Below are 26172 nucleotides of genomic sequence, written 5' to 3'. Positions count from 1 at the left end.
ACTCTTTCTAAATATACATTGTCAACACATATTTCTACTTCGATGTTTTTCTTTTGGTTTCCAAACAACATAAATTTGGTTTTATCGAGATTCAATGATAATTTATTTATATCAAACCACTTCTTTAATATCGTTAATTCCTGTGTGATCATTTCCAAAACCTGTGGCAACTCCACACCTGCACACAGTATATTTGTGTCATCTGCAAATATTACAAACTTTAAAATCTCCGATACTCTGCAGATATCATTTAAGTACATAATAAACATTTTTGGACCCAGTACTGAACCTTGAGGTACTCCACAAGCTATATCCATCAAATTAGATTTATATTCATTTATTTGTACATATTGTTGCCTATTCCCTACATAGCTTTTTAACCATTCCAAAACCACTCCCCTAAACCCGTACTTTTCCAGTTTTTTTAATAGAATTTCATGATTAACAGTATCAAACGCCTTCTTTAGATCTAAGAAAACTCCGAGCGCATACCTCTTATTATCCATACATTCCGTTATCTTTTCCATTAAATCTATCAGTGCCAAAGCTGTTGATCTGTTGTTTCTGAACCCATACTGACTATCTGTCATTAATTCATATTTTTCCACAAAACTGTCAAATCTTTTTATGAAGAGTTTTTCCAGTATCTTAGAGAACTGGGAGAGTATTGACACTGGTCTATAGTTTGTAAAATGATGTCTTTCACCGGTTTTGTAAATGGGAATAACTTTAGCAACTTTCATTTTTTGTGGAAAAACTCCTTTTTGAAACGACAAGTTGAATATATATTTTAATGGTTTTACGATACCATCAATAACTGTCTTTACCGTTACCATATCAATATCATTCCAGTCTGTACTGGTTTTGTTCTTAAGTCCTCTAACCATGTCATAAATCTCTTTCTCTTCCACTGCTCTTAAAAACATTGAGCTACTATTCCTTTCAATATTTTCACCAGTGTCCCTTTCTATTCCATCAACCTTTATTTCTTCTGCCAGTTTTGGCCCTATGTTTACGAAGAATTCATTAAAGCCACTTACTATCTCCTCCATGTTATTAATACTTCTTGTCCCTTCTATAAAGTACCCAGGGTAATCATTATTCCTTGATTCATTTTTGATTATTCTGTTTAATACATTCCATATATCTCTTGTGTTATCTTTATTGTGTTCTAACCTTTTAATGTAATACTCTCTTTTACAGGATCTCATTATATTAGTTAATTTATTTTTGTAAGTTTTATACTTCATTTCAGTTTCTATTGTTCTCTTTTTTATGAATTCTCGATATAAGGTATTCTTTTTTTTGCTGGCATTTTGTAGTCCTTTTGTCATCCATGGTCTTCCTGCATAGTTGTGTTTCCTATTGATTTCAATTACTGGGCAGTTTTTATCAAGTAATGTGTTAAATGTTCTTAAAAATCCTTCGTAAGCTTTATTAACTTCTGTTTGTTCATATACAGTATTCCAATCTTGCTTTAAAAGTTCATTTCTAAGACAATTTAAGGTCTTCTCTGTTCTTATTCTTTTGTAAATCTTATGTCCATCGTTGTTCACTTTATAATGGCAATTATACGATGCAAAGACTGGTAAATGGTCACTTATATCATTGATTAACAGCCCACTTTTTATCTTTCCTTCTATTATATTTGTAAATATATTATCTAATAGAGTTGCACAATGAGATGTTATTCTGGTCGGTCATCAAAAACAGTGCAGGTAAAAATCAGGCTACAGACTGTTCTAAGAGCTGTTTCTTGAGGTTTTTATCTAATTCACTTGAATGTAATCAAATATTCAGGATACGCCTGGGCATCATGGAAGACAACAAACATGGTGGGATTGGGGGTTTTGTCCACAACACTGTCGTACAGGTCAGTGGAGGCGGGGCCTTTCACTGGTGGTTCAATCATGCCTTGTTTTCCAACAGTGAAGTCACCAGTCAAAACTCGGCAGACGTATATAAACTTCTCCCCGTTCTGATTAGGCTTGGAGTAGGTATTGCTAGCAGAGTAACTTGCATTGACAGCAAAATATGTGCCATTGCCGTAGCATGTAGCTGAAAATAGAAGAGAGAGAAAAGAAGAGAAATCAATGAAAAAGATATAACATATTATCTGCCATTATGATTATTATTATGATTAATAATAATAATAGTAATGACTACTACTATTAATAATAATAATAGTAGGAGTCACAGCACTCCAAACTTAAATACTAAAACCCAATTTCAAAAAAGCGGGGGCAAAACATTTTTTTAAATAAAACAGAAAGGAATGATTTGCTAATCTCATAAACTAAGATTCTATTTACAATGCAACATACTGTGGAGACAGACATTCAAACTGAGTGTAATTCAGTTACTTCAGTCACTGCTCTCTCTCAACTCATGGCAGTCTAACACCTCATCAAACTTACTCCAGAATTCCTCTCTCTTCTGACATCACACCTATAAGACATACATACATTTAACATTACCCTGGTCTGACATCCTCTTCAACCTTATTCTGCCTTGATGATACTATTCACATACTCTTAATTCAAGATTGCACCTAATCTGTTTTCCTTCCTGTCTATACCATGGTAGAACAGGTTGAATCCATCTCCAGAGGTCCTGGCCTTGCTTCCCTTCCACCTCATCTCCTGCAGTAACAATGCATCTGTCCTCCTCCTATCTGTCATATCAAACAGCTCGCTCCCCTTTGCTGCTGCTTAACACGAATTGCACCTGTCCTCTTTATTGTCTTTGAGAAATCACCCTTACCCACACACTATCACACTTTCCACAATAGCCTCTCTCCAACAGCACCAGAGGTGGTTGGTGTTAACCCAGTCCCCAATGGATCTGGCATGGTAATCTCAATCTTTATGATCTGCATGTTTGATTTGGACAAGATTTTCCACAGGATGTCCTTCCTTACACAACCCTCGCCATTTATCCAGGCTTGGGTCTGTTACTAGGAGTACACTGCCTTGTGCCCCACTGTAGCTGGGTCTTGAATGAGAATTATATGTTGCTCTAAAACCTGTATATATCTTTCCGCATTAGTGATATCTTTCCAAATGTGGAAGCTGTTTATTCCAAAGACAGATTCTCTCAGTCTTTTGTTGATATTATGTACTGTAGATAATGAAGTATTCAAAGTATTCTCAAATTCACATTGATTAATATTTTTTTGAAAGTGTTCAACAGTTTGCTCACTGTTGAACCTAGGCCCGTTTTTCTGGGAAACTTTGCCTCTCTAAGATGGTATGTTTTATACCCTTTCATGTTACTGATCAGTTGTACTAATTAGTTGCAAAATGACCCTTTGGCTGTTGCTTTTTGGGACCACTTATTTTCCAGTCTCTTTGTGTCCCTAACTTTTTTGAGCTGTGTTGCTAAATTCAAAATGACGTAATATTTTTTTTTATAAAAAGTCAAACATCTCAGTTTAAATATTTGATGTTTTCTGTTATGATCCACAAACATGGTCCACAAACATCTCACCATTCTTTCCTGCATAGCTCCTGTTGAAACCTCGCTTATTAATATTTGGCACATTTGTGTTGCAGGTACCATGGAAAAGGCGTCTCTCGTTATTCTGATGACCATTTCTCAACTCCAAGTCACGCTTCTTGATCTGTAGACACTTCCACAATCCAGGATTCTGGATACGCTCAATCTGAGAAGAAGAAAAGTGCTTTTTGTGTAGACTGATGTAAGTTTATTTTAACTACTTTTAGTCAAAATAAGTTAATCTGTTTTCCTTGAAAGAGACTTTTTTTTAAAAAGCTAAAAAATAATGTTTAATGCTAATTTCATAACAGTTTGACTGCATAAATCCCTGAACGTATGTACAAAAATACATTTTAAATACATTAAATACATTTTGAGTGAGAGATTCTTTTGTGGACATTTTATTACCCAAAAAACTTTTCTATGGAAGTAATTTTAAACAAATTTGATTAAAATCATTTTTGAAATAATCAGTCATTATCCATGCATCCACCAAAAACTTTCTGCTCTAGTGATCTGAGTGATAAATAAGAAATTAAAAGACCAAATTGTTAATGCTACCTTTGTAACATCAACAGTTTGATTGCATGATGCCTGGAACAGCTTCAGGATTTCATCATATTCTGATGTATTGGCCTGTATCGCAAAAACCTGACATGGGGTAGCTGGCATGAGTTCCCAGTGCCCCGGAATGCCATCATCTCTTTTCCTGCTTAGCATCTCAGTGTTGTCTTCAATTTTGATCGTCTGAAGTTTTTGGATCAGTTTCTTGGCTAATTTTACATCAGCCTGAGTGTCACCACAAATGTGGAAGCAAGTAGCATCAGTATTTCCACCCATAAACATTTCTGAAAAAAAAAAAAATCAAAAACATTAGAAATTAAGGTTCAACACCAACTGGAGACACTAGAACAGTCCTAGTAGGTTTTTCTTATACATATTTTTACCTTTGATTTTGCAAATGCCTCTCCAGGCCCCCTTTCGTTTTTCCTTGGGATTAGGATCAGTAGCTGCTCTCTGTTCCAGGCTGCTGTGGAAGTCTTTTAGCATAGGTTTATGGAAAATAACTATGCGGATTGTGGTCAGGGGACCGAAAGAGTTTTGGCTCAACACATCAATTACTGCATCCAACATGGCATCTGCCACCAGTCTTGCTTTTACATTACCTTGACCTAAAAAAAAAAACCCATAATACTATAATTATAATTTGAAGAATTGATTTGTTAAAGGTACATGCTGAATATGTGTAGTCTCAAGGTTTGTCAGTAAGATTTCCAGGGCATCAAAGACTTTCTCTAAGTTGATGCAAGTTACACAGACAGAACTTTAGTAGTTACGTTGTCTGATAATCAGGTGTATACGCTAGCAAGTTTCATTTCTAAGAATAGACATAAGACTACAAAAACTACAGAAGTTTTTACAGTAGAAGTTGTTACAGAGTTTATATTAGCTAATCAGTTATCTTACTGAAACATAAATTTCATGTACACTGTTTTTGTTTGTTTTGTTTTTTTAATGGAAGTTTCCATAAATGGTAACATTCAATTCATAAATTCCAAAATTTAATGTGTGGTTAATAACAATGAAAAAAAAATGAAACACAGAAACATACCAATTCAAAAATGATGGGTTTCGCTTTATTTCCATAGTTTTTTTTTTGTTTTTTTTATTGTGTACCTAAGTCCCTTGCATACATAATGGGTCCCACTGTTAACTGGATGATCCAGATTCAAAAGTTCATCTCTGTCAAAAAATCTTTAGTCATTGTTACAGAAGCGTACCATCTTAGAACCTGCCTTTGGATATTTTACTTATTTTGCCATTGCACACCCTCATGCCCTCTACCTTAAAAGATACAAACAATTTGGTTTGGACTGCAATTTTTGTGAATCCAAGCAGACTGCAAAAAACTATCTGGCCAGGGAAATTTAGACTTTTTTTGTTTCACCATAAAGCTTAAGAGGTGTGTAGCCCTCATTTAGCAAAACAGAGCTTAGATTACGGTATTTTAAAGGCTACAGTATTGTGTGCCTATTAGTGTTTGAGGCATACTGAAGAAGAACAAATATCAAGCAGACTTATATGGAATTTCTGCATAAAAAGGGCTGAAGATCACAGAAATTCACCCACCATGGCTGCAGCACATAGATCATGATCACAGAAGATTATAAATGAAAAGAATACAGAATTCTTTTTTTTATTTTGCTAACCAAACAATTGCATTGGAATAAAGTAATGTTTAAAATGAGTTGGAAAATTTAACTATTTTAATGAAATGAATGTAATTGTAACCCATGTGAAATACAGGGCTGCAAAATCCCTTTTTGTAATCTAAGGCTATAGCCTGTTATTGTCACAAGGGGGCGCTGTGATGCAGTCTTGTGTTCTGATGACCTTGCGTCTAGTGCGCAGGAAGTATTACCTCTCTCTTCCTGTGAGATTTTCCCTCTGATGGCGGTCAAGTACGTGTCGGAGCGCATGGAAAAAGTATCTTGGCCCCGAACTCTGACCACAAAGGTCTGTCAAGTTATTTGTGTCTGAAAATCCCGATTGGTTTTTTTGAACTACTAGAAGAATTCTGGAGAACCACTGACGGCGAGAACAGCCCAAATGAGATCCTGGATGATCGTGAAATGGTGTGGCCAGCCATGCGATCGGATTGTGGGATTTGCCTGAGAAACTGATTCAAGCAACCCTGGATTACAGATAAGCCCTATGCACTACTTTTCCTACCCGGATAATAGGGTTTGCACACTGACAATTCCCCTACAGTACACCTGTTTGGGTTTTCAACGACTTTAAAGGACAATTCAGACTGGACAATTCAAACGTCACAACAGGAACACTTTAATCTGTTTCATTCATTCCCAAGAGCTCTGATACTGTTCAGTATAAATCTTCCACTTAAATGTCTTTATTTTGTTTTGTTTTACATGTATTCACCTTTAAAATGCACTATTAGTGTGCAATTTGGGTTATTGTGTTGTATATGTGTATAAATGGTACTGAGGCAATAAAGGTCCCAGTTATTCACTTCCAAGCCAACTCCTTTTGTGAGTCTCCAAAACAAAACCTCCTCCTGAACCTAGAAAGATGTCTAGGGTCTCTATTTAAAGTGAGTGTGTACTGGTGCTGAGTAGAGGCGCTACATAATGTTTACCTTAATTTAGAAAGAAGTAGCTTTTACCCATCTTGGATAATGGTGCAATGAAAAATCCCAACAGGAAATGACTCAGGGAGCAAGCTGTGTGTGTCATGTGAGTGAGGTAGAAAGAAGATGACATGGCTGTTTATATTGAGTATACAAAAATCCTGCGCAAAAAGATCTAGCTGTTATTTCCTGCCTGAACCATCTCAACTGTTTCCTTTCAATGTGGAGGAGAACAAACCCTACTCTAAGCCCGACCCAGGTGGCTGAACTCCTCACCCTATCTCTAAGAGAGATAACAGTCACCATTCAGAGAAAGCTCATTTCTGCCACTTTCATCCGTGATCTTGTTCTTTTGGTCACAACCCTGAGCTTGTGACCATAGGTGACAGTAGGGATGTAGATAGACTGGTAAACACATCACCACCTCTTTTCATCACTGCAGCTACAGCCCCAATACATTTGTTGATCTCCCACAGAAATAGAACCACATTGTCTACAAAAAGCAGAGACAAGATTCTGAGACCACCCAAATGAAAGCCATCTGCTACTTGGTTACACCTAGAAATTTTGTCCATAAAAATCATTAACAGAATCAACGACAAAGGGCAGCCACATGGTGTAGACCAACATCCACCAGAAGCAAGTATAACCTAAACTCTTACAACGGTTGTATAGGGACCAAATAGCTCATAGTCAGACACCCCATACTTCAAAAGCACCTCCCACAGAATACTCAGAGGGACATGGTCAAAGTCTATTAAACCACATGTACACTGGTTGGATGAAGTCCCATGTACCCTCAAATTTCCTCAAGAGGGTAAAGAAATCATCCAATGTTCTGCAAACGGGACAAAAACCACATTCTATTCTATTCTAATCCAGAGGTACCGCTCCAGATTTCTATTCAACATTGTAGAGGCATGTTGACTAGTGGTGCAACGGATCAAAAATCTCACGGTTCGGATCGGATCACGGTTTTAAAGTCATGGATCGGATCAATTTTCGGATCAGCAAAAATAGAAAAAAAAGACAAAAATTCTACTCGCCGTTTACTTATTTAAGTATTTTTTGCCTATTAAAAAACATTCAACTGAAGACTCATTCCACGCACTTATATAAAACAAATTAAGGTGCAATATGGACATTATGGACCATGCTGGGCAGCCTCTGCATCCTCTGCACATGGCTATAAACAACCAGAGGAGTCTGTTCAGTGACAGGTTGCTTCTCCCAAAGTCAAGGAGCAGCAGACTTAAAAAGTCCTTTGTCCCACACGGCAACAAACTGTTTAACTCCTCGCTGGAGGGGAAACAGGGACAGAGGAGAGGGGAACAAGTAGCTGTAGTGCCTTTTCACTGTGCAATAGTTTTTGTTAATATCCAACGGTGTAATAGACTCACAATACTTAAAATGTACCGTTCCCTTGTATTCTTATTCCTATTTATTCTATTTATCCCTTTTGTATTCTCTGTATTTATAAATGTGTATATGTGGTATATTTCTGCTCACATTTTTGCAACTTCTGTCGGTGCTGTGCTACTGGAAACTGAATTTCCCGGAGGAACCCACCCGAGGGATAAATAAAGTTTCATCTAATCTAATGTAATCTATAGGGCAGTGCAGGGCTTTGTATCTACCACTCCGCTGTGACGGTCACGTGGCTTTCCGTTGCCCAGGAGCTCCACCCATTTGTAGTTTGAGCAACAGAAGATGCCTGGGACAGTTCAGCCATAACTTTAAACTTCTCCTGCTCATACATGCTTGGAACGATGTCACTGAAGTGGACGCGCAACAAGAAATCATAGCGTGGCTCAAGCACGTTCATCACAGTTTAAACCCCTTGTTTTGCACAACAGACGACGGCCTCCCGTCTGCAGCTAAACACCCCATTAGCTTTAGTAATAGCTTTAGCCCGGTCGGACTGGGCAGCAAAGGGCTGCTTAAATGCTGCAAACTCCTCGGCTCCGTTACTTGGACCGCTAGCGCTGGCCATAACTACCACTTGACAGACTGACCGTGCGCACCATGCACATACTTTCTTTTTTCTTTTTCAATTCTTCGGATCACGTGCGTACCGAACCGTGGAGTGGGATCGGTTCAGATTTTGGATCAACCGTGATCCGTTGCACCACTAATGTTAACCAAGGCAGCCCTAAAGCATCCTTCAGGAATTTTGGGTAAACCTCATCCACCCCAGGGGCCCTGCTACCGAGGAGTTGTTTAACTGGCTTAGTGACCTCACCCTCAGTGATGGGTTAGTCATTCCCTTATCCCCCACTCTGCCACCTCTATGAAAGATGTGTCAGTGGGATCCTGAGTTGCCAGAACTGTTTTGAGGTAGTCCGAAGTGCTTTTTCATCTGCTCTAGGCATTCCAAGATCCATGTGTGAGGCCATGAGTTGTAGGTTTTCTTGTACTTAATTCAGGCAGTGCACAGACTGGTCACTCTGGTCTTACAGTTTTGAGTTACTGTCAGTGAAAAGTTTGCTTCATGTGTAAACATACTATTTGTAAACAACTATACTTTCTGCTGACAATAGTTTTTCAGTTCAGAAGTTCCTTCAGCTACATATGATGTTGGTGTTTAAAGCTTTGACAGTAAGTAAAGATCCGGCTTAGACTGTGTGCAAATTTGACATAAAGTTAACTAGTGCAAATTCATGCATTAATATTTATAGAGTAATTGTTTTAATCGCTATTGTGCAGAGAATTGATTGGTCAGTAGAAGGTGATTTCATGTCTATTGATCCACAATCCAAAACATAACCTGTTTCATAATACACGTTTCTGGTTTGGGCTTAACGTAACTATGGTATGTAGATTTTCCATATCATGAACTTCTGACATACATGAACAAATCTCACCTGTGCCAATTGCAGGAAATGATACAGAGGTGTAGGAGCTTTTCACACACATCTGAAGTGCATCTTTCACAACCTTGTTGATTTTTATTGGGTCAGACTCTCCAACCACGTGAAGGATCTTCTTACACTTTAGGTTACCTGGCTGAGTCATTATCATGCCTGGATTGGACTTGGCACCTAAATGTGGAGATAGTGGATCTTTATGTCTTTTACCCTTAATGACCATAAGAATGCTTCATTAGGCCATATTTCCTTTATTGGCAATCTTAGAGTATGATCACAAAATTGGGCTTCATATTAAGTCAGCTTCATTTTTATTGTTGAAAAAACAAACTGTTATAGGTGGAGTCTACTCTGAGGTACAATGTTAGAAAATCTAAAAGTGATTTCTTACCAACATTGTGACATTCCTCTTCAACAGCCTCACCAGCTGCATCTAGAATAGCTTTAGAGACTCCTGGATGAGGTTAAAAAAAAATTAGGTGGATTCATCTTTTCTATAATTTCATACTTAATTTAAAAAGATGCTTAATTCTTCTATGTCCACTGTGCAATAGTGAGGAGAGAATACATATAACTATAATTATTTTTCAAAACTGTAATATTCCACTTTTTTCTATGATTTACCTGACTTAAGGGAAAAGCTTTCATTGGAAGAGTTGACAATGATATCTGTTGTCTCCCTGGTTATGTCTCCTGTGACTACCTGTATAGTCACATTTCCCATTTTAGTCTCATGCATATCTGAGGTTGAGGTGAGCTTAGAGAAGGGGCGTCCTGGCGTGAACAGTTGAAAAAACATGAACAACTAAAGCCAACAAATTAAATTAATGGATAAATAAATAAATACACTTTTCACTTCGAAACACTTCAATTTAATGTTGGTAAAACTATTAGTTAGCTGAGTAGCAAAAAGACTATTCATTATAAGGTTTTTGAAAATATGCAATTTGTGATAAAAAATTAAAAACAAACAATGTTATGTGCCTTCAGTTTTTGTAGAACTTGAATCACCTGAGGCATTGGGAAACTTCTTAAATTCATCAGTGAAAGCCTGCAAAAACAAAACAATCTACTTCAACTGAAAAAAACACTAATATTTAAACCAAAACAGAAGTTAAACAATGCAATAAATGAAGTAGCAACCTGTAAAGTTTAAAAACAAAGTTCACAAAGAAGAGCCATTCCATTTCCTAAAAGGCCACTTAAGGCCAGCTGTAGAGTTCATTTCCGTGTTGTGAGTCTCTCTCCAAAGACTCTACGTCAAAATGAATTTTGCAATAGATCCAAGCACGTTAATAGCCGGGTTAAAAATTTATCTAAATTGCTATTTAATCAGATGCCTCCCATGTTCTTGATTAGAATTCACGTTTAAGGCATGTAAGCAATGTCTTCACTTTATGAATGTAGTATTTTTTTAATTCGCAGTCTACACTGAGACTTTATTAGGTACATTCCACTACATCCTAAAGTTGCTCCATTGGATTTTATATGGTGACTGTGAGGGCTACTTGAGTACAGTGAACTCATTGTCATGTTCAAGAAACATGTTCGAGAGGACTTGACATGGTGTACTGTTGACATGTTTCACTGTCGCTCACCAAGTGAAGCTTTGTTGGGGCGAGAGTCACAATGGAGATTAGCCAGGCCAGCTTCACGGACAGTGTTTCTGTCCAGTGTCTGTTTGTTAACAGGATGGTGCCATCAGGGAGGTCATTGGTGCAGTGAGCAAGGGACTCACATTGTGGGCCACAGCTGGGTTGTGGTGCAATGAGCTCAATGTGTCTGTGAAGGTTCTCAGTCATCCAGGTCATCGTAGTCAAAGGAGCTTGCAAAGAAAAGCGTCTGGACTTCTTTAAGTTGCTTGAAGACGTTTCACCTCTCATCCGAGAAGCTTCTTCAGTTCTGAAGAAGCTAGTGGGAGTAACCCCCCACAGAGAGACAAAAGGACCCCCTGATGATCCTCTAATCGCCTGAGCCAAGGTGTGAAACTGGGTGTGGGTCCCAGTCAGCCAGAGTTTCGGGTGTGTTCATTGTGAAACCTGGCCCCACCTTATCATGCGAATTCCTGAGGTCAGATGGCCCAGGATGTGAGTGGGCGTTAAGGCGTCTGGGAAGGGATCTCAAAACTGGATTATAGATGGCAGAGAGTTGGTGTCGTAAGCCCCGCCTCTGTTCAAAGATGGTCGCTCACAGTGGACATAGATGGCTTCTTTCAATCCTCTTTCAAACCATCTGTCCTCTCTGTCCAAAATGTGAACATTGGCATCCTCGAAAGAGGATGAGCTCAATGGAGAAACAAGGCAGAGAGAAGAGATTCCTTGTTCCTGGGACTAGACTGATGCGGTTTCACCGTCAGAAGAGGAATTGTTTCTGTCTCTCTTAAAATATAATGAACATTCTTCTTGGGTTTAGTATAATTTTATTGAAGGTTTGTTTTGGATTTTAGTTTAAACATAACTTTTTTTTTAGTGTGTATATTGTGTTTACTTATTCCTGGTTTCCTTCTCTGAAAATAAACCTCGTGGTGTGACATTTAGGCCCACCAGCGTTAGGGTCTACACTTCCTTGGTATTAAGGGGCCCAGAGAAGAAAATATCCCCCAGTATCATTACACCATCAGCAGCTGCCCTGAAGCGATGATAAAAGGCAGGATGGATTCATATTTTCATGTTTCAGAAACTGCAAATTTAGTGGGATTTTTCTACATACTCATCTCTCAGTTTTACAAATAGTTGTCAGAAAAAGAGAAAATATCCTGTGAGGTTCCAGTATTATCCAGCATTCCCTGTTGAAAATACCTTTAATGTCAGAGGTCAGAGAACACTTGCAAGACTACTTTGAGCTGATAGGAAGGCAACAGTATTTCAACCACTCATTGCAATCAAGTTATGCAGAAAAATATCTATGAAAGCACAACACATCTGAACTTGAAGTAGATGAGTTACAGAAGACCACAGTGGGGACCACACCTGTCAGCTAAGAACAGGAAACTGAGACTACAATTCACACAGGTTCACCAGCCCTGGAGAATAGAAAACTGGAAAAACATTGTACCATTGGCCTCCACAGTTACTGGATCTCAATCCAGTAGAGCACTCTTGGGATGTACTTGAAAGAGAAATTTGGATACAAGCAGCTAATAAATCTGCAGCACCTGTGTGATGCTATCATGTCAATATGTAGCAGACTCTGGAACTTGTCCAAGAATCTATGCAATGAAGCTTTGGCATATTATGAAATCTCAGTCTAAAAATATTGAATCAAAACTGACATTAAAGAGGCCTTGGCACAATCCTGTGTTTTAGATATGTAATATAGCATGTGACATCACCACAAGAAGTAGCACTATGAATAAGTCAGCAGGGAAGCAGCATTGCTAAGAAACAAAGACATAATTATATGGAAACTCCAACTTCCAAACTAATACTATTAACAGGGTCCAGTATTGTGCTACAGATAACAAAACGTAAGTACTGTTTCATCATAGAAGACTGTATGTACGGAACCTTTAAGCTGATCTTTAGTCATGCTAAATGAAGAATATGTGGAATGAAATTCTAATTTCCTTTCCTTTTTGTCAAACTTAATATAGTTCTATAACAACAGCTAACCAGTGAGTAAAAGTCAAAGTATAAAGCAAATAAAAATTTAACAAATCTCTCCAGCGTATCCAGCCCGTTCTCACTCCCGAGGCGTAACATGTCGACGTTTTGTCAGGTCCCGCGGCGTTCCTGAGGAACGCGAAAGGAGACCTTCGGCGTTCTTATGGTACGCGGCGGGTTATGGCTGGAATCCAGTGCAATGACGCTCCCGCGGTAATAGACGTTCCAGCCCTGTATTCCAGCCCTAAACCTAACCTTATCCCTAGCCCTGACCATAACCTTATTCCTGACCTTAACCAGGACTTTAATGATGTTAAATAGCGTGTTTCTAAGCGATTTGAAGAAAAAGAGCGAACATGTGTAGATTCAGTCCAGACGGTTCTCATATTTCCTTTTTTTTCCGAGGTCGTCATTTAGGAACGTGGTGGGTAGCCGAAAACGTAATATGGTGACGATTTGTCACCTAGCGTAAAATGTTACGCTTTGGGAGTGAGAACGTGTTGGCGTATCCTAGGTCTGCCCCGAGGCCTCTTCATGGTGGGACATGCACCTCACCCAGGAGGTGCATGGCTCTACTCTGAGCCCCTCCCAAATGTCCAAACTCCTCACACTAGCTCCAAGAGAAAGGACAGCCACCCTTCAGAGAAAGCTCCTTTTCACCAATTGTATCAGCAATGTCATTCTTTCAGTCACTACCCAAAGCTTGTGACCATAAGTGAGGGTATGGATGTTGATCGATTGGTAAACACATCACCACCTCTTTTCATCACTGCCCTGGAAGACCACCTTAAGAAGCCAACAGAACCACATCATCAGCACAAAGCAGAGACAGGATTTCTGAGACCGCCCAAGTGGAAGCCTTCTGCTACTTGGCTACACTTATAAATTCTGTCCATAAAAAGTATGAACAGAATTGGTGACAAAGGGCAGCCGTGGCCCACCGGGAACAAATCTGACTCATACCGGCTATGTGGACTAAGCTCTTGCAATGGTTCAATAAGGATCAAATGGCCGATACTCTAGAAGCACCTCCCATGGAATACTCAGATGGACACAGTCAAATGCCTTCTTCAAGGGGCGACCGTGGCTCAAGGGGTTGGGAATCGCATCTGTAACCGGAAGGTCGCCGGTTCGATCCCTGGGCTCTCTGTCCTGGTCGTTGTGTCCTTACCCTACTTGCCTACTGGTGTTGGCCAGAGGGGCCGATGGCGCGATATGGCAGCCTCGCTTCTGTCAGTCTGCCCCAGGGCAGCTGTGGCTACAACCGTAGCTTGCCTCCACCAGTGTGTGAATGTGAGAGTGAATGAATAGTGGCATTGTAAAGCGCTTTGGGTGCCTTGAAAAGCGCTATATAAATCCAATCCATTATCAAGTCCACAAAGTACATGTAGACTGGTTAAGCAAATTCCCATGTACCCTCAAGCGGGTAAAGAACCACATTGTTCCTCCTGTATCTGAGGTTTGACTAAAGGAGAGACTCTACTTTGCAGCACCCTGGCATAGACTTTCCCTGGGAGGCTGAGGGGTGTGATCCTTCTATAGTTGGAGCACATGCGTTTGGCGCATAGTAGGGCTGCCACAACCGATTATTTTGATCGTCGACTAGTCACCGATTATTTTTGCGATTAGTCGACTAATCAGATCATGTGTCCACTGGACGTAAAACGTACAGTTTATTGCACCAGCATGCATCTGCTCTTATATAACTATCATTAGCTTACAGCTTTAAGTGTTTACGGTATGTGCTAACTAAAAATAAAGACAAGATGATAGTTTATTAAATTTTAATGAAATTTGCAGATTGTTTCGGTTAAGTTTAATAAACTCAGCTGTCTGCTCCTTGCTATCTAAAATATAACAGGACACCGGAATAAATTCTCGAGCATCTCACACTTCTGATAAACAGTTGTCTGTCTGTTTATTCAGCTGTGTAAAAAATATAACTTTAATCTCAGCCAAACCGATTTACTCGGGAACAAATAAAATACTGTGGGTTTAAAAAACGATTTGCCGGGAGACTGGTGTTCTCACCGGCTCTAGTGAGCCTTGAACCGAGGCTAACTATCGAGCTAGTGGGTAACAGACGTTTCCGAAAACGGAGCGCTTTTGAAAATATGTGTCTTAAACTGAGCAGATATTGGAAGTTTACACAGCTACATTCTCGCCTGAAAATATGTTAAACATTTATTTTGTGACCCAGAAAGAATATTAAGAGTAAAATAAAACTAACTAATTGTCGCCATTGTTGGAAACTGAGCAGGGCCACGCTGGGCCGCGCTATGAATTCTGGGATAGGTTGGGCCACTAACTAAATGAAGGGCGCATTTGTTGGAGTCTTCGACTTTGGACAGTCTTCGTCGTGTCGCTGTAACGTAATCGGCCTACTAATGCGGGCACAGGAGGACGCGGGTCCTGAATTTGGACACAACTACAGTACTGGACACAGCTTTGTCTTCTTCTTCGGGGTTTAACGGCAGCTGGCATCTTTGTACATGCAGTGCTGCCATCTTCTGTTTCAGTCCATTATTACACTCTTAAATCCTACTACTTATTCTTGCGCTGTTTGGGATCTTATAAAGCTTCAAACTAGGGCTGGGTATCGTCACTGATTTCTAGAATCGATTCAATTCCGATTCACAAGGTCCCAAATCGATTCGATCCACGATTCGATTTAATTCGATTCGATTCGATTTAAATCTGGGAAATTTTGACAGTCAGAAGTATAATTCAGATCAGAACATTTACATATTTTTGTATCTATAAAAAGGAAGCTGACACTCGCAAGACTTTATCCAAGGTGTGAGCATCACAGCAGATGCCTTTGTGTCAAAGTAGCTGAAGATAAAACACAGAAAAACATGAAGGTTTTCCTGGCCTGGGATTTTATAAAAATATTCTGCAGTACATCAAAAACGAAAGAAAACCATTAATTAATGAACATTACCTCTGACGTTACAGCGGTTTTATTAGACACACGGCTAAGCATTTTGCATTTTGAATAATATTAAAAAGTTTAAATTTGTTCAGTATTGAACAGCAGAAATGAGGCTTTCTTTTCGGAAGAATGTAAAAGGGAAAAAAACAGCGGCCGACAGCGCTGTAAACAACAGTAGACTTGTGCATAACAAGCAAGCGAATAATGAAGAAAGCGAAACTGTTCGAGAGAGAGAGGGGGGGGAGGGAGAGAGGGAGAGAGAGAGAGCTGCGCATCGCAATGGAAGCAAAACAGTAAAAGAGTGAATTCATGACGATGTTTATGTGAAGCGTTTGGATCTTCTTTTGCTGCTGGTTCGGTCAATATTGTTTGGAGAGAGATCAAACTAACAGCCTTAGAATCAGCGCATAAAGGGCGTGAACACAAAGCGCGGACCCGGATCAGCGAGCTGTCGGCTTTCAGCCCCGACTGTGAGAAAGGCGACATCTAACTGATTCTGATCCGCGGGTCACGCCCTGTGTTTAAGTCTATGTGAAGAATCCCTGTACCTGCTCTCATTTACTGTTTTGTGGTTATTGAAATTTTGTGAGATGTCACCAGAGATTCTGGCATTTCGGACAAAATAAATTTATATTAAAAAATCGATTCAGGATTTTAATGAATCGATTTTACGTTATCCAAGCCAGAATCGATTTTAATCGATGAATCGATTATAAAAACCCACCCCTACTTCAAACGACGCGTCGACTATTAAATTAGTCGTCGACGATTTTGATAGTCGACGTAATTGTGACTAGTAGACTAATCATGATAGCCCTAGCGCATAGACACAGACAACAGTAATGAGCCGTTCCCCGACCCGAAGGTGCAGAGAACAAACCCTCTCGTCCATCGGGGAAAACTCTAATGTATAGGCAGCAAGCTGAGGAGATACCCACCCCGAGCCCGCTGTCTCTCACCTCAGGCAACTCTGTTTACATTATACATGCTTCCCTTAGGCAGCACCATTAGAAGACATAGCATACATTTTCACTGCTATGCAGATGACACCCAGCTCTATCTGTCCATGAAGCCAGATAACACACACCAATTAGTTAAACTGCAGGAATGTCTTAAAGACATAAAGACCTGGATGGCCGCTAACTTTCTGCTTCTTAATTCAGATAAAACTGAGGTTATTGTACTCGGCCCTGAAAATCTTAGAAATATGGTATCTAATCAGATTCTTACTCTGGATGGCATTACCTTGGCCTCCAGTAACGCGGTGAGGAACCTTGGAGTCATTTTTGACCAGGACATGTCCTTCAACGCACATATTAAACAAATATGTAAGACTGCTTTCTTCCATTTGCGCAACATCTCTAAAATTAGAAATATCCTGTCTCAGAGTGACGCTGAAAAACTAGTTCATGCATTTATTACTTCCAGGCTGGACTACTGTAATTCATTATTATCAGGATGTCCAAAAAACTCACTGAAAAGCCTTCAGCTAATCCAAAATGCTGCAGCAAGAGTCCTGACAGGGACTAGAAAGAGAGAGCATATTTCTCCTGTTTTGGCTTCCCTTCATTGGCTTCCTGTTAAATCCAGAATTGAATTCAAAATCCTGCTCCTCACATACAAGGTCTTAAATAATCAGGCCCCATCTTATCTTAATGACCTTGTAGTACCATATCACCCTATTAGAGCGCTCCGCTCTCGCTCTGCAGGCCTACTTGTTGTTCCTAGAGTATTTAAAAGTAGAATGGGAGGGAGAGCCTTCAGTTTTCAGGCCCCTCTTCTGTGGAACCAGCTTCCAGTTTGGATTCGGGAGACAGACACTATCTCTACTTTTAAGATTAGGCTTAAAACTTTCCTTTTTTCTAAAGCATATAGTTAGGGCTGGACCAGGTGACCCTGAATCCTCCCTTTGTTATGCTGCAATAGATGTAGGCTGCCGGGGGATTCCCATGATGCATTGAGTTTTTCCTTTCCAGTCACCTTTCTCACTCACTATGTATTAATAGACCTCTCTGCATTGAATCATATCTGTTATTAACCTCTGTCTCTCTTCCACAGCATGTCTTTATCCTGTCTTCCTTCTCTCACCCCAACCGGTCGCAGCAGATGGCCGCCCCTCCCTGAGCCTGGTTCTGCCGGAGGTTTCTTCCTGTTAAAAGGGAGTTTTTCCTTCCCACTGTCGCCAAAGTGCTTGCTCATAGGGGGTCATATGATTGTTGGGTTTTTCTCTGTATCTATGAAGCGCCTTGAGGCGACTTTTGTTGTGATTTGGCGCTATATAAATAAAATTGAATTGAATTGAATTGAAATTAACCAAACTATATCTAGCTGGTACCTCTTGACCTCAAGTACTAGCTCAGGCTCCTTTCCCATCAGAGAGGTAATGTTCCATGCCACAGTAGCTGATTTTGTAACCCTATCCCAGGCAGAGTGAACTATTCCCGGGATTTTCTTCTCTTAGGGTTTTTTTAAAATCACTCTTTGTCTGGTCCCTCACCCAGGACCAATTTACCATGGGAGACTCTACCGACAAGATAGCCTCTTGGATCCCTGGGACACACAAACTCCTCTACCATGATAAGGTAGTGATTCACAAGGGGGCCATAAAATTATACATCTAAAGCTGAAGATGGAGCCAATTTATATATATAATTATATAATTTATATATGTTTTTACATCATTATTACATTTGCTATTATATCAGTATGGCCCAGAATCTCCGAGGAATGTTTCTTGCACCTTGTTGAATCTAGAAGAAGATGCACACCACTTCTTCCGTTGTCCTCCACTTGTCCATTTTTCTCAGATTTTTTTGAAGAACAAACTGTGCACCATTTTGAGATGCCAAGTTTTCAGCTTGAATATAATTGTGAAAAATCCTGTTTTATGTTTGTCTAACTGTGTTATCTGTGATATTTTATGTAGTCAGGCAAAGAAATGGGAACAGATGACATGCTTAAAGAAAAATAATTTAAAGTTGGTTCTTGACTAAGATGTGAATACAAAACAGTTAGTTGCCTTTGTTATGCTTGGATGATTCATAGATCAGTGTAAAGCGCCAAAAGAAACAAAACAAATTAAAAAAAATATTCTGCTGAAAATTGCCAGATACAAGAACTGGAGTGAAAATCAAGGGAAAAGCAGCCAATGTTCAAATAAAAACTTGACTTGCTGTGTATTTGAATGTGATATATTAATGTGCAAGCTTTTCTTACCTGAATACACTGTCTATCACTGGGGTAAAGTACAATATGAACCTTCTTCAGGTGCTTGGGTTTTCTCTTTTTGCTAAACTCTAAGATTTTATCCAACATCAAGGAGGCTACGACAGCTGTTGGGAAACACAGGTCTCCAGTGCCAATTGCTGGCAAGGATATGGAGGTTAGATTATTATTCTCTGCCATGTCCAAACAATCCATAAAGATTCCTTGCAAACACTGTAAGGCAACAAATAAATACTATTTAATAATAATAATGATAGTAATAAATATAATGACATTTAGTTTCAGTAATATTCATATGTCATCAATTTTAGACTGTAGAGATTATTTAAAATATATTATTTATGATGAAATACATTACCTCTTCAGATGTGCCTTGTCCATTATCCCAGTGAGGTGCAACTGTGTGAAAAACCTTTTTGTTCTTTAGTTGGCAGCCCTCAGTAACAATGATCTCACCAACATTTCCAGTAGCACCCTGTGCATTTATTGACTGCTGAAGTTTGGGTCCAGCTGCACGCAAGATGGCTTTTGAAACTGCACCTCTGTTCAGGTTGAGGTTTGGAGGCACACTGTTCACAATCACCTCTGTCTAAAAGTTTATGAAAGTGAACATAACTATTATAAACAATAAAACAAAAAACAATAATAAAAGAAACCGTCAAACCCTTCACTATTAAAGATAATTTATAACTAGAGGATAGGGTGATTAGTTAATCTACATGTGTACTCTTGTAGTCTGGCATCTTGTGTGAGTAAAAAATCTGGCATAAAGTAACTACGTGCTCTGGATTAAGTATAATAAGAATCCAAATTACCATGGTAGCCTCTATATTTCCCTTTGTAAGAAGGATGTCCAGACCCTCTTTGGACTGTATATGATACAAGTACTGGTCAGATCCAGTAGGCTGCAGAACTGGCCTATCGACTAGTTGAACCAGGCAACCAGTTTTAGTTTTGATTGAGGAAACATACAGCGCTTCATTTTCCTGGAAGAGCTTCTTCACTCCAGACTTGTAAACATTCAGACTGTCAAAGACTACAGCAGAGACGGCACCTTCAACCACAGTCTTGCAATGTGTCACATTCACTCTGGATCCACTCAGACAGATGGCCTCATTTCTGTAGGACACTCTCACCTTGTCTTTCACTTTCTCCATCCAAGATGTGTTGAAATGTTTCAAGTATTCAACGACAGCATTAGCTTTGACCACAACAGTTTCTTCTATGTGAGCGTTCTGTGTTAAGAAGACACCAAGCTGATGCTGAACATTTTTGACACTATCCTTGTAGCCTGACACCACGACTTGTTGAGCAGTTGTGTTGATTCGAGTTCTGCATTTCTTACTGTTAGCCTGCTCTAAGTGACTGACCAGCTGCTGCCACTCTGGCTTCTTCAGGACATTACTGTCTTCAACATTAATGTACTGAGATGTTAACAGCTGTCCTAGATGGTCCTGAGCATGAGACAGATCTGTGTCAGACACAGCAAGGAGCTGCACCCTGTTTCCACTGATTTCAAACGCTGCGTTTATTTGATGAGATGTGAGGAGAGCACCTGTAAGCTCCTCTTGTTGCTCATCCTTCAACAGTTCAAGCACATATTTATCTATTTCCAGATTCTGTCGTTTTAATGCAAGTACTGCATCAAATATAGCATTGATTGCTGCATTAATCTCTTCCCCTAAGCCAGTTATTTTCAGATTAGGACTCTCTGGTGACAATTTGAGTTCTGGATACACAAGTAGAAGTTTGTCCATGAGGCCATCCTGACATAGGAGATGAAAAACTGATGGTGACACTTTGATCTCTTCGGTTTTACTTGATTTGTCCCTGTGGATCTTGTTAATAATTTCAGAAAGAGATTTCTCCAGTCTGTCGACATCACTAACAGGACCAGCCACTGATAAAGCACCTCTGTTTTTATCAGGTACTACGATCACATTTTCATTCAGTAGCATCTCTCTGATCTTTTTCTCAGACTCTTTCCATGCATCTGAATCTGGACAGAACTTCACAGATTTGAACTTTGACACAGATTGTGCAAACGCTGACTTCACAGTATCAGTCCATTCTTTGATGATGGCTTTGGCATCCTTTTGCTTTAGTAGAGAAGATACAGGACTCAAGGTCACAGTGGTTTGGTGGAGCTTGACGATGCAGAAATGTTTTTCCATTTCACTACAAATGGTCTGTGCTGCTGATTTATTTTTAGCTAGGTATCTCAGGATAGCACTGTCAATGGGCTCTGAGATGGCAGCAGGAAGTTTTAGTGAAGGCTTTTCTTTGCCATAGAGGGCTCTTTTAAAATATTTAGAAAACCAATTAACTGTGGCCTCTTCATTCTTTTCAACAGCTGTAATAAAAAAAACAAAAACCTTGAAAAACATGTGAAACACTGTAGATATGAAAGACTTTTTCTTCCTGTTCACTGCATGCAGTGTTGGGGAGTAACGGAATACAAGTACCAGTGTTACATATTTAGAGTACAAAATATGAGTAACTGTATTCCTTTACTGTTACTGTTTAAAAAGGTGGAATTCAGAATACAGTTACTTTGTAATGCCTGTATTGCAATCTCGCGGCCTCACTTGCGGCCCGCTTAATGACATGAAGAAATATTTTTTTTAAATTATTAGTCAAAAATTAATTTAATATGAGGCATATTCCTAAAGCAGTGGTCCCCCAACCCCTGGGCAATGGACCGGTTCCGGTCCGTGAGTCGTTTGGTACCGAGCTGCGAGTTGGGGCTCGGGTATGAAATGTATGGTTTTCAGGAGTTCTATTGGTTTTTATTTTATTTTATTTATCATTTTTATTGCTAACTCGGTTTCTCTGGGTCTTTTCCCGTGTGTTATGAATTAATCTTCTGTTTTTTTGGTAATTGTACTTTTGTAATTATTTTGTTGTATTATTATTATTATATAGTATTATTTTGTTGCCTTAAAGGCCGGTCCATGGCTCAAAAAAGCTTTGGAACCGCTGCCCTAAAGAATGTTTGCTTCATCGTGCTGCAGGGAGAATGGACTGCCATACCCGCTATGTGTCTTGTGAGCACGAGGCAGGGATATAAAGGAGAGTCAAAAAATACTAGGTGTCACTGACCAGAAACGGGAGCTGGAAGCATGCAAATATAATAATAACCACTGCAGCCAAGAAGAGTGCCTGACGAGCCCAGTTGTAAGTAAGCTATTAAGACTCGACTGTACACCGTGTTCGTGTTTTCCTCCGAAACAATAAGTTCAGTTGGAGCAGCCTTTCAATGCCTCTCTCTGTCTCTCACTAGCAAAGTTAACCCAGACAACAAAGTAAAGCTAGTTTTTGGTTATGAGCCTGACACGGAACCCAATGTATTAGCCACAGGTCCCTTTACTACGGTTCGGAGCCGTGAACCTGTTTTATATATGCGCGGAATAGTTTTCGTTATGAGATTGCTGCCAAGGGTCCACCCTACTGTTACTCATTTTATATTAAGATTTAAAAATCTAGTTGGTATTGGCATGGCGAGTAACCTTCAGTAATAGTAATAAATCACACAGTAATAGTACATTCATGTAGCTGTAAAAAGCATGATAATATATTAAGTAATCCAAAGTATTCAAAATATGTTACTCTGATTGAGTAATGTAACAGAATACGTTACAAAATACATTCTGGGACATGTATTCTGTAATCTGTAGTGGAATACATTTTAAAACACTGCACCTTCCCAACACTGCATGCATGGCACATGATTGGTGTGTTGGATATTTCAGTACTTACATTTCATGTTGTTTTTATCCAATTGGACTTCCTGTGTGGAACAAATAAAAATATACATTTTATTCACCATTTTTTTTATTATACTGAAGTCTTGTGTGACCAGTGCCATAAATAGCTGTTGGTCTTAAAAGTAATCTAGCCAAAAAGCCAAACCCATCTGTTCTCTGATTGGATTGCTAAATTTGTGATTGACCGATTGACATTGACCAATCAGCTGCAAGGAAGAAAAATCGGGTCAAATTTTGTACATGTAAGCTGAGAGTTACACACAGCCAGGGAGCCTGAGCGCAGAGTTTTACACATAGTTTTTTGCTTTGTATCTGTAAGCAGACCTTAACAAAAAATCTGTAACTTATATTCTCATCTGTTGATGCACAAATATAAAATTTTCACATATTTTGGTTTACAAGGTTACAAAACACAGTTCACAAATGCGCATTTGATCTACAAGTACAAAATATTTATGACAACATTTTGAGCCCATAAAGGTACAGGAAGTATGAAACAACAGCAGAAGAGCATTCCTAAAGGAGGGTTATGCTATAATAGACAGTAAAAGAATATTTATATTTCTTCATACATTCTTATATAGTTCTATATTGTGTATTTTGTTGTACAGTTATTTTATTTTCAACTTTAATTTATATATTTTATCTTATTCTCCCAGTTAAATTTACCCTTCATTCTAATTTGTGTTGTACAGTTATTTCATTTTTAACCTTAATTTATATTTTATTCCTTCCTAGTTAAATTTACCCTTTTTAATTTTTCATATTTATTTCCCATCTTATTCATAGCCTTTTCCTTTTTTGTTTTCTTTAGGTCACAAGCAGTTGTCCAAGCATTTCACTACATATCGTACTGTGTATGACTGTGTACGTGACAAATAAAATTTGAATTTGAATTTGAATTTGAATCGATCTGTGAGATACACTTAAAAAAGTCACTACAAGTTAAGTAAAAAAAAAAGAAAAAAAATGTGAGGGTTGCAAAGCAATGTTTTAGCTATGTGTTGAGCTAGAGGGAGTTATAATTGCTACTCATAAAAACAGGGTAGTACTTTGATAATGTGTATGAGTATTGTTATAATGACATATGTAGGACACTAGGCTTATTCCTGCTTGAAGCATTCTTTTTCTTCTCTAAGGGCCAAAAGAAGCTGGTATTGTTCTTGTTTTGTATTTTGTTATTTCCTTTTCTTCACCTTTTATTTGGCTGTTCTAATAAGTTCTTTAAATGTTTGAGGCTTAAAAACAGCGTTAAACATAAGGCCACGTTTTTATTTTGCAAAGAAATCAAGGCAAACATTCTGTTGTTTAGAATGTTTGCCTTGCCTTGCATTATTAGAATGCGGTGTAGACTTCGTGGCCCAACATATCCCAGAATGCATAGCGCGGCGGTGGGTGTGGATAATTTTGCCGAAAAAATGATGAGGGGCGCCCGAAGAGTAAACTTTAAGTACTGAATATTATGTCACTTATTTATGTGCAAATCTGAGGCTGCGTACTTTAAGGCTGCAGACCCTGAATTGGGATACAGCCAGTGTCTGTAAGCTCAGTCTGCGTTATGTTTCCTGTTTTACTTTGAAAGTCCGTGTCTCATGTAAATGCATCTGGTTTTGCTTCCTTTGTCTCGTTAGGCCTGATTTGCCCCAGCTGTGTTTCCCTCCTGTTGCCCATTCCCTGATTGGGAATGGGCAACAGGAATATGTCCATTTTATGAAATGGACATATTCCCGTCTCTTCACTTTTCTGAAACAAGCAGACAAGAATATTACAGTAATATGTAAGCTATGTCCTGGGGAGAAAAAACTATCAGCTGCTGTTAATAGCACGAGTAATCTACTGAAGCACCTGACACGAGAGCATAGATGAACACTTCTGAGTGATCCTTGTTCATCATCCATGGATAACACCGCGGCAACTCCTGCTAAGCAGGCAAAACTTGATTTTACTTTAGCAGCACAGAAAGCATCTGAAGGTGAGCTTAAAAAAATGATTGAAGGCTACATTGTGGAAGAGATGCTACCACTGCGTACTGTAGAGTCTCAGTCTTTAAAAATAAATAAATAAATAGATATCTATCTCATTCTTTCACGGTTTTTTCAGTGCACTCTCTGAACACTTAGATGGCACACTTGTTCTTGGAGGTGATTATTTTTTGGTCAGCAGCTCACTGCTGAGCGACATTTCAGACACTGAGATTCACCCTATAGGTGTCAGCGATCACGCTCCTGTATCTTTAACACTAATGCACAAGAATAATACTACGCCAAGTAAAAACTGGAGATTTAATACATCACTACTTAAAGATGAAGACTTTATTAAATATTTTAAAAAAGAGTGGACTTCATATTTGAACTATAATGACACTCCCGAAACATCAGCTTCTGTTCTATGGGAAGCAGGGAAAGCTGTGATGAGAGGTAAAATAATTTCTTCCTCATCACATAACAAGAAAAAAGAAAACAAAAATATTCAGGAATTAGAAAAAACCATCAAATCACTAGAAGAAGCCTACGCGTCCCACCAAGATCAGGAAACATTGAACAAAATACGCAAAACAAAACTAGAATTAAATGAGATAATTGATAAAAAAAAAAATTCTTAGTACAAAGACTACGCCTACAAAATTATGAACATGGTAATAAATCCGGTCAATTTCTAGCAAACCAGCTAAAAATAAATGAAGAAAAAACAACTATATGTGCTGTTCAAGATTCATCTGGGAACACAATATATGAACCGAAACAAATAAACAACATTTTCAGGGATTTCTATAAAACGTTGTATTCACCACAAATAAACCCATCTAAAAAGGAAATTGATCAGTTATTGGACAACATAACTCTTCCAAAATTATTGGACACTCAAGCAATGGCACTGGATTCGCCACTGACATCAGGTGAACTCCAGGAAGCTCTGATAAGTATGCCCAATAATAAGGCTCCAGGTCCAGACGGTTTTCCTGCAGAATTCTGGTTGATTCTAGCACCAGTTTTCTACAGAACATTGTTGGAAATCAAAGAAAAGGGCAGACTTCCATCAAATATGAATTCTGCAAACATTAATCTCCTGCTAAAACCAGGCAAAGACCCTGTATATCCCTCAAGCTATCGTCCAATATCTCTTATAA

General features: G+C 38.9%; 1 protein-coding gene across 1 annotated transcript in view; it reads right to left on the bottom strand.

Annotated features, from left to right (window-relative positions):
• Window positions 1–1774: 1774 nt before the first annotated feature.
• Window positions 1775–26172, bottom strand: part of LOC309690436 (protein mono-ADP-ribosyltransferase PARP14-like) — a gene marked incomplete at both ends in the record, with an annotated part of 34121 nt that continues 9723 nt past the window's right edge. The window contains 12 exons of the mRNA XM_082507468.1: window positions 1775–2058; window positions 3490–3664; window positions 4060–4346; window positions 4446–4670; window positions 9514–9690; window positions 9908–9970; window positions 10141–10290; window positions 10501–10567; window positions 19270–19491; window positions 19637–19867; window positions 20094–21631; window positions 23038–23068. Of these exons, the coding sequence (XP_082363594.1) occupies window positions 1775–2058; window positions 3490–3664; window positions 4060–4346; window positions 4446–4670; window positions 9514–9690; window positions 9908–9970; window positions 10141–10290; window positions 10501–10567; window positions 19270–19491; window positions 19637–19867; window positions 20094–21631; window positions 23038–23068 (3450 nt within the window). The remainder of the gene's footprint in view (window positions 2059–3489; window positions 3665–4059; window positions 4347–4445; window positions 4671–9513; window positions 9691–9907; window positions 9971–10140; window positions 10291–10500; window positions 10568–19269; window positions 19492–19636; window positions 19868–20093; window positions 21632–23037; window positions 23069–26172) is intronic.

The sequence above is a fragment of the Aulonocara stuartgranti genome, assembly GCF_965226115.1.
Source record: "Aulonocara stuartgranti genome assembly, chromosome: 16".
Classification (NCBI taxonomy): Eukaryota; Metazoa; Chordata; class Actinopteri; order Cichliformes; family Cichlidae; genus Aulonocara; species Aulonocara stuartgranti.
The sequence above is the reverse complement of the archived record's forward strand: the minus strand, read 5'-3'. Positions and strand labels throughout refer to the sequence as shown.